At 37.9% G+C, this 17,672-nt stretch overlaps 1 protein-coding gene across 1 annotated transcript in view; it reads right to left on the bottom strand.

Moving 5' to 3' along the window:
* Nucleotides 1–17,672, bottom strand: part of RAB40B (RAB40B, member RAS oncogene family) — a 26,956-nt gene that overhangs the window by 4,301 nt on the left and 4,983 nt on the right. The window contains exon 2 of the mRNA XM_009637804.2: nucleotides 690–750. Within this exon, the coding sequence (XP_009636099.1) occupies nucleotides 690–750 (61 nt within the window). The remainder of the gene's footprint in view (nucleotides 1–689; nucleotides 751–17,672) is intronic.

Here is a 17,672-nt window from a genome sequence, read left to right as displayed (position 1 = left end):
GAAAACAATGTATTTAAGAAGCAGTAATGTTGCTGCATTTTTCAAGTTGTATCACTTGCTCAGTATTTCTAAAGGAACCAGGACATGGCCATCTTCAAACAACCTTAACACAAAAGCGCCCTGACAGACCAAATACTTGACCCCACAGGAAAAAGTATGTGTTGGAAAATAATTTTCTTTGTTTGCAACATGTTTTTATAAAAATCAAAATCACATCAGAATGCATATCAATTAAATTATATGAGCAGTAATGCCCCCTTTTTTTTTTTTTAATACTGTGATTTATTTAGTTGACCATTACTACTAATAAATTGAGCAAAGGGATGTTGCTATACAATCACTGTATGCTTTCTACGGTATCGTCATGGTTCTCATTACCAGTGTATTTTATAATCTTTGAAGGCACTTTGAATCTATCTTGAAGGCACTTGTAATCTTTCATGCCTTTCTTCTGCATTTATTATGCATCTCTCATGTAGAGAAGCTGTAGGGTCCCTCATTTTACTTGAAATAGATGTAAAACAGAGGCAAAGAGAAAGCGTGGCTTACTCAAAGGGCTAGCTGCCTGGGTCATTCCTCCTCAGTTGACTAAATATTTCTGAAGTATAAGGGAGAACTTGTGCCCTGAAGAGTTGCATTTCTGTGTCTTTGAAATACAAATTACGAGGAAAGGTGAAGCACACACTTACCAGAGCTGTAGCTTGATTCGTCGGCCATCCAGAAGAATTGTTGTAGTTTTATAATCTATACCTGTGGGGAAGACAGTCAGGCAAATCTTAGAGCAGCCTGCAGCTGTACACTGTACACACAGTTAACAAATTTCAAAGTTGACCTTTAAAAAAGGTATTTGTCATTAGCACTCTATGAAGTACATATGAACAACTTGTTCATATAAAGTTACAAAGACCTTTCATACTACTTAAGCTTGATCCATTCACAGCGGATGTCTCAGGGCTCCTTTCAAGTTGATAAATTATCTGTTTTATTCATTATCATGACAATACATATGCTTAAAGCGCTTTATCTCTTTTCAACAAAAGAAGGTAGAACTAGTTTTTTGCCTTTTCTCTCATACATACGTATTTAGCTGCAGACTAAATGCTGTTCTCTTCCTCTATTGCCTAGCTTTACTGCCTCTATTATTTCTTCCTTCTTTATCATCTCTGACTCCTCACAGACAGCTCTTATATCAGATACACGTCCCCCTCGTATAAAAGCAGGAGATGGTGCAAGGAGCAGTTTGCCTTTTGTTTTCCAGCCTTTCCCATTCCCAGTGACAACAGCCCTCTCTGCCCACAAGACCTGTGCAGTTAGCGTCCAGCAGAACGCGGGCAGGCTCCGTTTATTCCTTCCCGTAACACACCCAGGCCTTGTGGTTGAGCTACAATCTCTCTTCTAGATAAGCTGAAGAAGTACTGCAGTGTTTAAGGGACATATGTACTGTAAGTATGTATATATACTTACACATATATACACATGCACCCATCTAACTCAGCTCATATCTATTTTCGTACATTTTGTAGTCTTTGCAAACACCCTTCAGTGCTATATAACATTACCTTTTTACTGCTAACCTGACATGCCCCAGGAAGCAATTGAACTATGTAAAAATAAGCTCAAGCCTAGCATTACTGTATTCTTGGGCAAAATGGGTGTGTGAGTTTCAATTAGATTAGGTAAAACTTAAATCAGAAGCAGTTGTGTAGCTGCAGTTGACCCCTGAAAATATCCACCACCATGCTAGGGTCAATGGCTTTGAACACTGTGCTTCAGTACCGCATCAATAAATTGCATTATTATAAACATGAAAAGAAAGAGAGACTTTTATTAAATGTTATTTAAATTGTGTGCATTCAGTATTCACACTGTGCAGCCAAGCAACACAGTTTCACTAGTAAATGCGTTTTTCTCATGTTTTCTTTGCTGTGTCATAGTTAACTTCTTGAATTGAACATTTGTTCAGACAGTACTCCAAATGCAGTTTCAAAAGCTCTGAAAAATGTACTGAAATGTGATGAGACTTGTACCTTGAAAGAGACACATGCCTTCTTTTCAGAGCATATGCAAAACAAGGGGGGTGAGAAAAAACACACTGACACGGAAAAACAAATGCACGCAGAAGGGTGCCCTAATTGCTGCTTAAGATACCAGCACATCTTTATCAGAGGAACAGGGATGACAGTGCGCAAGATGATCCTTTAATTTAAGATTCATTATTATGGGTGGCATCAACATCCAGAACAAAAAAGTTAATCTATATTAAGGGGGAAAGAGAAGTTTGAAAATTTAATAAAGAGACTGCATCAATTACTTACATCACACTCTAAGAGAAAAAGTGCAGCATAGCACGGCACATAAACAACAAGCGAAAATCTGTCTCAGCTGCAAGCACAACTCTGGGGAGACACCCACCACGCAGGAGATTTGCTCTCTCGGCCTGAAAACATGTTTTGTCACCAAGTTAACAAACTGGACTTCCTGTTGCTGCTCCAGCAGAGTATTGCTAAGTGCTGCTACCAGATGTCACGAAGAGGTCCTTAAAGCAGTCACTGATAATCGGTAACCTCCGTTTTTGTAAACAAAAAATAGGTTTAAAACCCTCTGGCGTAAATAAGCAGACACAGAAAAGGAAGCCTTGCCCATCTCCTTTTCCACAAGGAAAGGAGTATGTAAGACTTGGCCTGGAATAAAGAACAGATGTTCAATTACCAAACAGAAGTTATTGCAAGGTAACGCTTGTCAGCTGAGTCAGCTCCCCCTGTAGCCACAGGCAAAGAAGAGAAGCTTCATTTGTGCTGCTTTTAAAATGTGTACCGCACTAAACCTTGCAAATGGCCTTTGTTGCTTGTAAGATGCTAAGGCAAACAAAATTTGAGGCCATTTTATGAAAACAACCAGAACCTTGAATTCACTAAGTTATAGTCACAAGACACTACTCTTTGAAACAAGGTATGGATGTGCTACCCCAGGAAATGTTCTCCTAGTTATTAATCAGGATAAGTTCTTGCCCAGAGATCAGCGCACCATTACCTAATGTGGCCATCTCCAGTTTTAGTCTCAAGGCCACGCATTTGTACACAACTATCACCAGTTTCTCCTCCAGAACAGACATTGGGGGACTCTGAATGCTTTTGAAGCTATATACAATAGCATCAATTCCTTTTCACAGGATACCTATTGTAACATAGATACTGAGCATACAGTGAAACAAGTTCTTTATCTCTACTACAAATAATTTCAATTCTCCAATTTCCTGGCTTCTCGCATGCCAAAATGCACATTCATAGACTAAATAGCTAGTAGTCAAACACTTTCATAGCAATATTAGCAAATTGTTTTTACTTCTGTATTGCATTTGCTGATATTAAACAAGCTTTGAACTTTATAAGGTAGAAAGATTTAAAACCAACACATTTTGAAGGATAACTGCACTGCAGTACTATTAATTAAGAATATTTTTATCTATTAATTGATTTGACTTGTTACATGGCTTATGTCATTTCTAGCAGCAGTAGCAACCTCCCCAATTTGAAAGCCAAGAACAACAGCGGAGTGGTAAGTCACCTTGCCATAGCCCTGCAGAAAAGAGTATTTGCAGTTCCAAGAGCCAGGGCATTTCTCAAGAATCAGAAGTCAAGAAGAATTGCCTGTTACCGAGATCCTGATAAGGAAGAAGCTAGCAAGGACCAGAGAGATGACAGAAAGCAAGCTTTGTGTGTCATCTTGCTGTGATATGAAGACCAGGTAAGTAAGAAGATCAGGAAAGTAGAGGCACTGTGATGCTAAGTCACACGTTGTTAGGAAACGGATTGCAAAGATGCCACTTCATTTCTCCTGCCTGCAGGACAGTTCACTCGAGTCACATCACCACAGAGTTTTGCTGCTTCCACTTTTACAAACCGATAAATGCATCCTACTGTCAAGTAGGAGTACATTAGGGAAAAAAAAACAAAACCAAAAAAACCCCCCAACGCTCGACACAGCTCCTTCTAGTCTGGCAACAAAGAGAGGGAGCTAAATTCCTCTGATCATTCCAACTCAAGTCAGAGACTGGTTCAGTGCCATGCCAACGTGAAAGTTCCCAGATAAGCACCAAGCTGAAAGGCCAGGGACAGCAGTAATAGGCATTTCAAGCTTTTAGCTCACTGCAGAAGTGTGAATTGAAGCATCTTCTGCCTTTATGTCAGGCTCTTATCTATACATTTGGAAAGACATATAACCACAAAAAACCCCAATGTATTACCACCAGTTTTGGGAAACTTATTTTCATTTATCGGCCAAAGTGTTCCAGCTGTCCAGCAGCATTAGGAAATAGTCAAACCTACAAGCCACAAGATATAATAAAAATAATAATAATAATAATAATAATAATAAAAACCAAAACCAAAAAACCCAAAACCAAACCTATAGACAAAGTCTTGGGACACTAAACAGACTAGGACATTGAAACTGTTTGTGCACTGAAAGAACAAGTTTCATCATTTCAGAAATTCTTGAAACACAAAACATGCAGAAACCCCCCGCATAACAATATATAACTCATTCCAGCATCCTGGGTGACCGCTGATATTTCCCGCAGGGTGAAATACCTCCACTAGTTTATCTAAAGTTAATGAAGAGGCACAGACCATGTTTAGCAAACACTGACACATCCCACACAGCAAACGGACATCCATCATTCTGTTAAAAGACATACCAGGCATAGAAAATTAGTATTGCATAGCTAGAGGATACACAGCTGAATAAACCTGGCACTGTGCTTTGCACCACAGACCATAAACTACTGCAAGTCACTCGTGTTTAGCCACACACATAATGCAAAGTATTACTTTCTTTTTTTATATGACAAGCCTGAAAAATATCCTATTGCCAGCTGCTGTTTATGAAAGCATCTTACAGGTTTTGAATAAGAGAGGGATTCAGAAACTTCTGTATTCTTCAGCTCTTACACAGATAGAAGCAGTTGATAATACAACCTGAACATCTCCGCAATTAGCATTTGCCGTTGATTAAGAATCAAAACAAACAGCCTTTTGCCATGAATCATGAGGAACAGTGTGAAACCATAACAATGACACCAACAGATGTGGATTGTGCTGTTGCAGAAATCAAATGTCCTTCCAGAGCATTATTCACTCATTTAGTAAGACAGAATAGCTTTGTTTGGGTATGCAACTAAAATGTATCTCTATACAAGAAAGGGAAGAAAAAGGCTGCTAAATCAAAAAAAAAAAAAAAATCAACTTTGAAGTACACCAGAAAAACCTCCCAGTGCTTAATACTTTCACATGGATGTTTTCTAATAAAAATTATTTACCTAGAGCCACAAATTGAAATTAAAACCTGAAGCAAGTCACTATCCTTGCTGAAGGGTTTGGATTGCTTAAATCGAAGCAATTTGTAATAGATTTTGTTCTTCTCAAACACAAAATTAACAGATAGAAAGCTGAAAGAAATATTATTGAACCCAGGAATGTAGGAAGATTCCCAAAAAAGCATTCAGCTGTTTGGTAACAACTGTGGTAAATAGGAAGCCATCCCTCTCTGCATCAATGCTTTGCAGCCATTACCACGCCATCGCTTATGCTTCGCTGGCCACACTGCATTCATGTCAACACCAATTATTTTAAGGCTTCCTGTGAATTTCTGCTTCTCTTGAAGCTTATAGTAGTGTATCAAAGTTTCTGGCTTTTGCGATGGGTCTTTTTAGGGGAGAATACTTCAGCCAAGTTGCTCATTTTGTGTTCCACCAAAGGCAAGAGTATTTACACCAAAAGTCTTTTCAGTTTAATAATTGAGATTCGGCGTGACTAACAGCCAGTTGTTTAGCTTTGCAGCAGGGAAAAAACCCCACTGACTCACTTGAACGAAATTGGAAGCAATGGACTACAGACCAACCATTGGTCACATCTTGGTAATATAACAGAGTAAAATGCAGATTTGTCCCTCAATTTTTCACAGGAATTGGATGTTAGCCTAATATTTTAATAGTTTGGAGCTTGTTCTGCATTTGCTTTGGGTATGTGTTTCAACTTTGGTCAGTTGGGAGGGGAGAAGGAAAAACCCCAAGAACTTTAAGATTCGATTCTTCAGAGCTGTGCTTTACTGATTCAGCACTGAAAGATTTTATTCAGTGGCACATTTGTCTGAGAAATGCTCCTAAACCCAACCCTTTTTATACCTGAGAAAGTACAGAATACATGACTCTCCATCTTTGAACCTGGTGCTCTGTTACATTTTAGCTCAGAAATATTACAAGAACCGGTTTCATTGTTTTTACTTATTCCTTGTGATGTGTCCTTTCTTTCAAGTTTAAGGCATGTTGTTCTTTACTGATGTCAGGTTAGCAGCTTTCAGATTTAATTAAACAGAAACTACTTCAAAATAATAATAAGTAATAATAACAACAATAAAACATTTCAACTCCCTGCCTCCACAACCTGACTACCTTCTGGAGATTTCATCGTTAAACCCTTTCTCCAGCACTCATTCCCTCCATCAGTTTGTCCAAATTAACCATTCAATAATATTTATCTCAGGCACATACATTCCCACTCTCTATGCCAGTTTCTATGCCAGTAATGAAGTGTCTACAAATAAATACATATATTCAGTGGGATTTAACCAAGTCCACCGACAGCATCCTTCAGGTTCAAAGACTGCTGACTGCACTTCGAAAACGCAGTGTTAGGTTGCAGACAGTGCTTAAAACCATTTTCTCATAGGCATGATGAGAATTCAATGGTCCCATCACTTCCCTTGTGAAGCTTCCTCAGCTATCTAGCTTTTCATACCCACATTAAGGTCTAACATTTCTCTTCAGAACACATTTGTAACTGCTTCAAGAATATTTGACAAGTGACAACTTCCAACTCCATCCATTTGTTGGTCACAGCAAATGGACTCACAGCACACTTTTGATTCAAAATTTAACCATGCTTTAAAAACTAAGCCCCATGTTTTCAACATCATGCTGCAAAGATATAAACTCTTTGCAATAAACCTGGACTATATCTTTTGATATGTAAGCACGAAGGTCACGTTACGTGACAGTAATATTTGCCTTCTGCCCACCATTTCAGAATAATCATTGCTTTCCAAATTCCATTCTTTTCCATCACACTTAATTACTGCAATAAAAGCCATCTGTTTGAAAAGCACAGATTGCCTATTCAGATTGAGAGACTAAAATTTGAGATCTAGACTGTATTCTTCACCTCATTAATCAAGCCATAAACCACAATTACAAAGTCTCACAGATAATTCATTCATTTCAGTGATGTGACAATTTTCCCATTTTTTAAAAAGCTATTTGTATCAGAAAGTTCAGCTTTATATTTACCTTTGTTTATGGTCACAGACACATGCTAATACCACAATCTATCCTTCAGCACACCTGGTTTCCTTTAGATGTTTAAAGGAATTAGGTTTACAAGAAATCTACCCCTAAAAAAATGAAAGTGCTCTTTCACACAGAAGCTTTTCATAGCTACAAAGTTTTTAGGGCTCCAGGTTCAAATCTGAAGATCTCTGAGCACTTCTGGTTGGCTCTAGTCCTGGACTGTTGTCCGTAGAACCAAAGCAAATGGTATGGGAGTAAGAAGTTTGACTCAACTTCATGGCATACCTCCAATACTAATCTGAAAACAAAATTAACAACCGAAACTCCAAAACCTACATAGCCCTGAAGAATTAATTAGTCAAGCTGCTAATATACAGAAGCAGTAACTGAATAAGTTTCTATTCATCCTCTTACTATCAGCATTAATAAGTAAACAAGCCAGTACTTTGCATACTAAATTCACACCCTTGCCAAAAAGAACATGCAAACAACTCATTAAGTACTTTTTTTTTTTTAGTCATGCCTTAGCTTGCAGTATTTCTGCTAAGATGGCTAAATAAAAACTAAACATTCAAGGCAGGTGACTGTTTGGAAAGAAGATAAAACCATTTGACATCAGCTAATAACCAACTTCTAACGAAAACTAGTGAACGATCCATTTCCATTCGCATTAAGAGGAAAGAAAATAAAGATCCTGAGATCATCTTTCATTCTCCTCTGTCTTAACATTTACTTGACAACAATAGTCTCTTTACAATCTAAGGCCTTAGAAATTTATTTTACAAGAAGAAAGAGAGCTGTTCCCGTCCCCCAGGTCAGGAAGAAGCTGTGCACAGTTCATCATTTCCTTTCTTCCACTCCAAAAGAAAAGGATATCGGAGGTATATGGTAAGCTTGTCAAATCAAATGTTCACCACCAGTTGCAACTAACATCCTCAGATGAAAGCTGCTACATATAAGCATGTTATTGTTTATAAATAGTAGCACTGCAGGAAAAGGGAATGCTATTATTAGCATTACTGACAAGAAAAAGTTCTTATTTCAGCACACTTCAATAAATTTGAAGTAAGTTGGGAAGAGATTAATATATCAATCCCAATCTTGTAAGTGAGCTGGTTTTTTCTCGACCCTTTTTTCCACAGATGTGAAAGAATCAAGTGAAACATGGAGCTCGGAGTGATCTGTGATCAGAGAACACCTCCGGTGCCTTGCATCTACATCCAACTGCTCATGCACAACACTGCCACTCAGGCTTCAGAGTAGGAAATTCCTGTTAAAAGACAAGATCCCCAAAACTACTGACAGCTCTGGAGATGGACTGAGATAGAATTGTTATTGACTGGTAGCAATTACTAGCCAAGGTCATTTTTTATAATTATTTAAAGCCAATAACATCAGATCATGAGTTAAGAGTGAGTGCGGACCACTCAGTTCCCACACTGGGAAAGGAACATGTTCTTGGCAGAAGACAACATCAGCTTTACGATTTCCCTGCTTGTCTCTCCAGATTCTTCACAATAGAACTCAACATAAAAAAAAAAAAAAAAAGATAACATCAAGAAGCTCCCTGTTAATAGTCATTGTTATAAAACAGCAACACTATTTTGAAACAGCTCTTTTCTACTTAAGATTTGCCTTTTAAAAAAAGAATTGCCCTCAACTTTTAGTCCATTCAATATCAAAGTAAAGATAATCATAACCTAGCACCAGTGAATTTGATTTAGAAATTAACCTCTATTATAAGAACAGGGAAAAAAAAAAAAGAAAATATTCTTTATTCTTCTACGATGCCATCTTCTCACTGGACTGCAAGAAGAGTTCCTTTGCATATGTCAGGCACGTTGCTAACGAGCACCCTACCTTCCTAAAAAACCCAGGTACATTATTTTCCAAGAGCATAAGCTCTCAAGGGCAGCCCCTCATTCACAATCCCACCTCTACATTCCTTGCAATTAAACAAAGTTTCAAACATGATTCTTTATTTCATCTTCTTTGAGATAATTGTGTACCCCCAGCCACAGCTATGATGCATGCTCTGCTTATCCATGGAAAGTACAGAGAAGGGAAGCTTGGCCAGGCTGAGACAACTGATCCAAAAAAAGTGGAATAAGTTTTAACAGTTGATTGTCCAATATTTTCAGTGCTTGTGGATATCTTCAGGATACAATAACTCTTTAGTGTAAAGCTTGACAGTGAGGATCAGATCATCCTGGTGCATGAAGAAAAGACCAGAAGGCAGGTTACCTATCTTTTAAAATGCTACAAACCGAGAAAGAAATGGGACACAGCCATGCAGAACTTGCCCTTACTTGTATCTTAAACACTAGGTTTGAAATACGGCCAGAATCTAGAAGGGAGAATAACTTCAAACCTACCATAAAATATTAAAACCAGATGCAATATTTCACATTTTACAATATTTTCCAAAAGAGAACAGTGACCTTTTATGTCTTGACACTTCATTAGCAGTAAACCAGTTCAAAAATACTTGGCAAGAGAAGAATTACAAGAACATCCAGCCACTGTTATTCTGAGCTATAGGCCTAAGAGCTCACTGAGAACAGTTGCAAACCTCTCCAAAATTTCCCCAGGTTTTAAATGAAGTCTCAAATAAAGGGTTCTAAAGAATTACACCACCACTTTCAATTAAGCATATCAATATATCATAACAATTAGAAAAATCGGAATTGTTTCATAAGCATATTCTTGTATATTGTGAAATTGTAAGTAATACAATACAAATACATATAAAATGCACAAACACACATACAAATTTCTTAAGGGTGGAAGTCACAAGGATGGAGCCAGACTCTTTACAGTGGTGTCCAGTGACAGTACAAGGGGCAATGGGTACAAACTGAAACATAAGAGGTTTCAGTTGTATATGAGGAAAAACTTCTTTACTCTGAGGGTGACAGAGCACTGGAACAGGCTGCCCAGGGGGGCTGTGGAGTCTCCTTCTCTGGAGATATTCAAAGCCCGCCTGGACAATGTCCTGTGTAACATGCTCTAGGTGAACCTGCTTTAGCAGGAGGGTTGGACTAGATGACCTCCCGAGGTCACTTCCAACCCTTGTGATTCTGTGATAGTCATGATAAATGGCAAGATACAACCAAGGCTTACAAAACCAACCCAAAAAGCCTACTGTAGGATGCCATCAATACTCCCAGAACTCACAGCAGTATTTGTCACCAAGTCTATTAAAAGAAAAAAGAAAAGCAGCAGGTATTTTTTGCACCCCACAAGGCACTGTTTGTTAAAAAAGGAAAAAAAAGATTACTTGAAAAATAATTCTTTGAGCTGAACAAATAATGAATTCTGTCATTATGACGAACTGAAGATCAAAGTGGGAATTCACAACAAGTAGGTGTAAGTGCAATAATTTTGCTTTAAAGATGCCAGAGAGCAAAATTAGTATCATTATTGAAAAATTACTGTGGCTTAAAAGCTATCATCCAGAAAACACACAGCCCTCATTCCCAAAGCACAGATACTTGCAGAGGAAGAGCTTTCAAACTAACCTCCAAACCAAGCAACAGAAGACCAACCACACTTCTTAAATTTGGAATTCCAAGCGAAACACATGCTGCAGTAAAATGGGCTTTATAGATAACGTTACCATTAACTCAAGGAATTCCCAAGTCATGAGGTGTCTTCAGGACGTGTATTTCCATCAGAAAAATTAAGTCTGGCTTGGATTATGCTTCCACTTCTCCCCTCTCCTCCTCCCGAGCTATTCCAGCAGAAGAATTGCCAAAGTTATAAATGTACTGCTTTTCCAGGACAAAAAAAAAAAAAAAAAAAAGAAAAGAAAACACAAAATGCTAGCAAACAATCTATGTTAGGACTAAAGGAGACAGACTACACATTGCTGATACAAAGCTCTTATTCCATTCATCACTTAGTTGGTTTCAGTTTTCCAAGAAATTAACATAAACTGATTTCAGGTGACTAGGATCAAAGGAAGTTTCAGGTTGGAGCAATCTCATCTAGATCAACCTGCTGCTCAAAACAGGATCAGATGAGAAGTCTGGAGGCTGCATAAACTCTCTGGGCAACTTGTTCCATAGCTTGACTATCTTCATGGTAAAAAAGTTTTTCCTCTTACCCGTTCGGAACCTCTCTTGTTTCAACTTACACCGGTTGTCTCTTACCCTCCCACCATGTGCAGAGCCTCACTCTGTCCTCTTGATGACCTCCTTATGGGTACTGGGAGGCTGTTCTGAGGTTACCCCCTGCAAAGGTCTCTTCTCCAGAGAGCTGACTCATTAGTCTGCGGCCAAAATTCATTTAGGTTGTTAGAACTGCAGACTTTTCTTCACTTAAAAACTATGTAATTACTTTTCATGTAGTCTTCCTGAACTAGCCTGTCTTGCAGATGCTGAAGACAAACACAGTGCAGCTTGATAAGTGAGTCTGCCTATAAAACTATAGTTCCCAAAGAGTATGGGATTAAACTCCTGTTTGGAGACAAAAACTAGAATTTATATCGAAAAATGATTACACTACATGCATTCTTGGACTGTAGAATCTTCTTGCTCCAAGACTAACATCATTCTAAAAGGAACTGTGCTTCTGCCTGAACTGAAAATCAATTTAAAAGTTTAGAGGATATGAACTTGTTTAAAATTCCGCTTATCATGCCTCTGTCTTACAAAGCACACGCTCAAGTTAAGTCAAAATCTACTCATTAAGTGGTTTGAGAAGTCAAGGTTGTGCTTCACGCAAACTTCACTTAGCATATTTACCAAAGCAAACATACAGAGAGATTAGAACAGAGTCCTGACTGACTGAGATCATGCACTGTGCATAGGGATTGCTAAAACAATTAGAAAAGAATGTATCCAGATATCTGTGTTAAAGATTTTGCACCACGAGACTCTCCATATACTGACTCAATCATTCCATCAAATGCATCAGCTACATGAGCCTCTTTTCCTCAGATTAGTCTTGAGTGAGTATTAAAAAGGCTGCCAGACCTGCTGGGTCTCTTCTGGGTTTTCCAGCTGGCAGTTTCGTATTTCATGCACTTAAGTATCCCATTTTAAGGCACTGCATAAAGTCAGCTTGCAAATAAAGTATAAAGGCACAGGAGATACATTAACACATTGCTGTCCCTAAAATTTGGAAGGGATGAGTTATTTTGACTCAAACCCTATGGACTAAAATATCCCTACCTCGCTTTTTCTTTTAATAAAACTTTTTTTTTAAAAATAGTTTCACCCAAACATCTAAAATTGCTATGAACCCTATGAAAATGGACAAATTAAACATACAATTCTCAAACACACTTATGACTGCTTCTTCAGTATATTCTTTCAGAGTACATAGGCGTTCTTTGCTATTTCAGCTTTGCTGATGTGGGATTACAAGGAAACATATATTGGTAAGGTCAGGGTAGGGCTCTTTGCATGAAGTTGTAGCCCAGAAGAAAAATGAGAGCAACGGCAGGAGCATAATACTGAGTTACTAACTGCCAAGTCGTGCTCAACATACGTAAGAAGAGGGGGAAAATAAAGAGGTAAAATCTGAATCATAAACCTGGAACACACCACACAGTAAACAAATTATGGTTAATAAATACAAGCGATTGGACTGCATTTGAAAGTGTGAAAAGATCAGCTGCAATTCATCTAGGGCAAGTGTGTCACTCTTGGACGGCAGCTCGCTTTTAAACATGTTCAGTCTCCTCTACATTTACACACATGGGACTTTAACTAGCCATATATTACGAATAACTGGAACGTTTTCATAAATAGGTTTTCTTCTTCTGATCCAAGAGTGAAAGTATTTTTACAAAACACATTTCTCCAGAGTTTTGTGTACTGAAGTACACTTAAAGAATATAAGCTATTTTAACAAACGCAATCAAACCAGATATTTATGGCACTGGGAGTTTACGTTATATGAATGTGAAGCTGTGATCCAAAAATAATGTACTGGGGGAAACTCTGGCTAGTTTGATTTTGCATCAGTCAACATCTTATTTTAAAGCTGTATTTTGTGGGGGGCTCAGGGCTCACAGCAGTCCAGAAGTGCCCCTACACTAATCAGTATTGAATGCTTCAGAGGAAGTCACGGAATCCTGCTTAGTCCAGCATAAGAAAAAAGAAATGTTTAGCAAAATGGCCTCTTTATATAAATTAGGAAAAAGCCATAGAAAGTTGTAACTATAATTATTAAAAAAGAATACACAGATTACTCCTTTTCATAAATGAAGTAGTTGCAAAGAATTCTAAATCTCCAAATATTGGATTAGGAAGGTTGGACGGCATATGAGGCAAAGCAGACCTCAGAAAGCAGCGAGGTTTGCGTGTTCTTCCTAAACAGGATCTCTCCTTTTTTAACAGAGTGCTAGGCTAAATGAGCTCAAGAAGACACTTATGTTCTTAACTTAGAAGTAAGTTACTTTTTAGCATGGAAATCTCCATTCCAGAAATTCTCATCATAATTACTCCACCTCTGCATATTAAACTACCAGTTTAGACTTTGAAATCCAACGCCCTGCAAATAATTTTAATGTCCAAGATAACTCTGGAGTAACACAGCCGTGGCTCTTCTGGCTTCCTCGCGCCCACCAGCTATTACTTAATCACCTCCATCTTCTGACACCACTTGCTGATTTCACACAGTGCTTGCACATCAGCACCCTTCAATGGCAAATCCCACGCAACAAAGAAAAAGAGCAAAGCTGTTACATTGGCTTTCAGCTTAGCACAAGGCTACATCTCATGAACAATAAATAGCTTTCCCTGCTTCTGAAAACAAACAGGATTCCAAAATACTTTATCTTCACTGTTTACATGCCTACAAAACAGTCAAAAATTACTGACTTGACAGAAATGTTTTTGCATGCATGTAAGGGTGTTTTCATTGCTAGTTCCTACCTGTCCTTCCCCCAGTTGGAGAAGAGTTACTTTTCTGCCCTAGAGAGGATTCTCACCTTGCCTTGAACACAGTTCAGAGATTTGGTTCAGCCAGTCTGAACATTATACGAACCAGAGTATGTTCCTCTTCCTTAGAGATTCATATCCTTTAAGGTTCAAAAAACCCATGCCCCCTGTAAAGAATCACCTATCAGATCCCTAAGTCTCAGCGGAACACAGCACATATATTCCTTTTACCAATATGCAGTTTAATTAACATATCAAAGAATAACACAATTATACCAAAAGCAGATATGTACTAAAGTCTTAAAGCAGCTGTTCTGCAACACACTTTGTCACTTGGCACAGCTCATTATTGATGATACTTTCTCTTTTCTGCTTATCCCAGTAGTTTGTGGCATCTAAGAAAGTAAAGACGTGAGCAAGGTTAGTTTCTGGACCTTTAAACCCCTTCCATTCCTGGGCAAAAATGACATCCTAACTTCCTAGTAATTAGATTTCAAACTTTCCATAGATTTGAGTGACAATTTAGATACATAAACAGCTGTCCTGAACATGAATATTTTTGTGGACCTTGCCCTGAGTAGGTACTAAATTACAGTCAGTACTGACAGAGGATTTTATTTTACCTTTCTGAAAGGCTGGACGTTAAATGTGCAGTATATGTCGATAAATCAGTGTCTGATCTGTAACAGCTTCACTTACCTGATGAACTTGCAGCTCTACCTGGAGTATGTGACTACTTAGCTTGCCCAGTTCATGCTTCCATATTACAACAGGTCAAGACACAAGAGAAAGGAACAATTATTTGTACAGGTGTGTTCCACCATATCAACAGATTTAGATGTGGATAAAAAAAGCATAGCAAGCTCAAACCAAACTTGTTCAGTGTATTACATTTGAGATGGTCCTTAAATAACACTAGCACGACAAATATTAGCCCACGTCGAGTATTTTCTGTAAATATTGCATTATTTTTTCATATTTTCTGTCTCAAATCAAACAAAATCCAGAAAAGCTCAATAAAATGGAATACAAATAAAACTTTTAAAGTTAGCCAATTTCTATTCTTAATCCCATTTTCCATTCTTGTTCAGCTCCCAGAACAAAAACAAATTTACAGCAATATGTAAATGTAATTTAACCAACATATTGGATAAAACTTAATCCTGGCACAGGCAAACATCATTCTGGTTAGGCCAAAGCAGCTTAAAAGGACTCAATTACCTTGAAGCCTGACCACTTTTCAAAATAACCTGGACTTTGTCTTTCATGTTGCACACTTGTCCAGGAGCCTCACGCTAATTTTGTTTTCACAACCACTTTCCCACTCCCTCGTATCTATGAAAAAAATGGAGGGGGGGGAGGCAAGGAGACACCAGTAGCCCAAGGGAAACTGAGACAGACAGTACATAGCGCTATGAACGCACCTGAGAAAGACAAAGAAGAAAGTAAGCTACTGCTGTAGTCTCTTTTGCCACAGCAATCTGAAGTATTACTTGTAGCAGTAGCAGATATCAAATTCAGACAAGTGTGTGCAGGTTGGTTTTAGGGAGGAATTTGAAAAACATTCCCATGATCTTAAGATTTCAAGGCTTTTTCATTCTCAAACTGTACAATACAGTAACACGCTTGATCAAAATCTAGGTGTTTTCTTTGTCTGGTCTTTTTTTGTTGCTATTGAATAGGCCTTGCTAAGAAATATAAAGGCCAGTTATTTGAAAAAAACAAGGTAAACAAAAACCTGGTTTAAGTATGTGCATGCACAAACAGTTTTGATTTTTTCACCTCCAATACAGTTGGGTGAGGAGAGAGCTAGGAAAAGAAATAGTTTAAGCCTATTAAGTGAGTTTCAAAACCTCACCGTAAGATGACCTAGCTTCTGACCTCCATGAAATTGTAAGACCGTAACAATTTTTGTCCATGAGGTGGATACGAGTACATGACACTTGAGTTACTATATTAAAACAAAGAAATATTATTAATATATTAAAATGAAGAAAAATGGCCAAGTAGAAGCAAGTGTGGAATAAAGCAAAACTAATTTTCTAAAAGGTCTGAAGAAACAAATGAAAAGCCATACACTGCTAAGCAGGCCTAAGGTTTCTACTGCTCTGTTAAATCAAGCAAGGTGAACATTCATTGTTTCAACAGATGCGCATGATCAGCTAACAAATACAAAACCCAACATTGACCAACTGACCTGCCCATCCCAGGAAATGCTACAGTGTCCTTTACCACATTGTTTATGAAGAATATTTAAAAAAAAAAAAAAAAAAAAAAAAAGGTAAAAAGGTGTCACTCAAGTATGCTGCCATTTATCAGGGAAGAAAGCATGATGTACTGATCTCATGAGGTGGACAATTCTTAGCATGACAAAGTTAGCATGAAACTCCAAACCTGAGATTTGGGGATGGGGAAAAGGCACATGAATGGAAGCAAAGAACAAAGCCAATTGTCTGAATTAGTTCATAAGCTTTTTTTTTTTTTTTTCCTCCTTTTTCCTTCCAGGTTGGAAAGTATCTGTCCTAAGTAAGGCAAGTATAAAGGGAATCGGGTCAAACCAGGATCCACATTTTCAGCTAACACGTGCCTCTCGTAATTGACTACCAATTAAGAAGAATTGCTACTCCACAGGGCTGTCACCTGGAAGAGACAAAATGCAGTTATAGGTGGTGGAAAAGGGGGAGATTATTTCAATTTTTCTCTTTTAAACACAGTGAAAGGGGAAGAGCAAGTACAGAGTGGGTAGCAATTTCTGTTTACTGAACTTTCTTCACATGCAGTATATAATACAATTTAAAATTAATGTTGTCTTTCAGCAGTAAGCACAGCTCTTGTAAGACAACACATTAAAGGGGTAGTCATAACTAACACATTTAGAGTAGGATCTATTACCGTTTTAAAGACTCGTCCCAAAATAGGTTAGATTCCCTATTTGAAGCAACTATTTCTTTCCACCAATGCCATGGAAGCCTATAGTAATGAGATAAAACATTAGATGTCTTCTAGCACTTAAACTTAGCATATGAAATCAAACCGTACCTGCTTTTCCTTGTACAAGAATGCAGTTTAATTCCTTTTAAACTGGGATCAATGGGCGTACAGCTAGTTTTTAACAAAATTCAAGGGAAGGGGGGGAAATTCATACCTATTCAATCTTTAGGAAAAGTTACTTCATGCCAGCTAAGAGTGATCAATTTTTGCTCTCCTTGTGCTGCGAGATAAAGTCTAATCTCTTTATAGCTGATTTATAGGCAAGCATAATTAACCTCAAAAGGTGTTTATTAACTCATAGACACTGGTACTCAGCAACTTTAAATAACTCTTCTGCTGGAGAAATCCTGATAGAATGGATTGAAGATTGTCTCTAAAAGCTGGTGCTATGTGCAAAGAAATACAGAAATGTAGTGATGTTGCCATTAGTTTCTACTGCAATCTTC

The sequence above is a fragment of the Egretta garzetta genome, unplaced genomic scaffold, assembly GCF_000687185.1.
Source record: "Egretta garzetta isolate BGI_Z169 unplaced genomic scaffold, ASM68718v1 scaffold34, whole genome shotgun sequence".
NCBI classification, from domain to species: Eukaryota; Metazoa; Chordata; class Aves; order Pelecaniformes; family Ardeidae; genus Egretta; species Egretta garzetta.
Note: the sequence above shows the minus strand (reverse complement) of the source record. Positions and strands in the feature narration are given on the sequence as shown.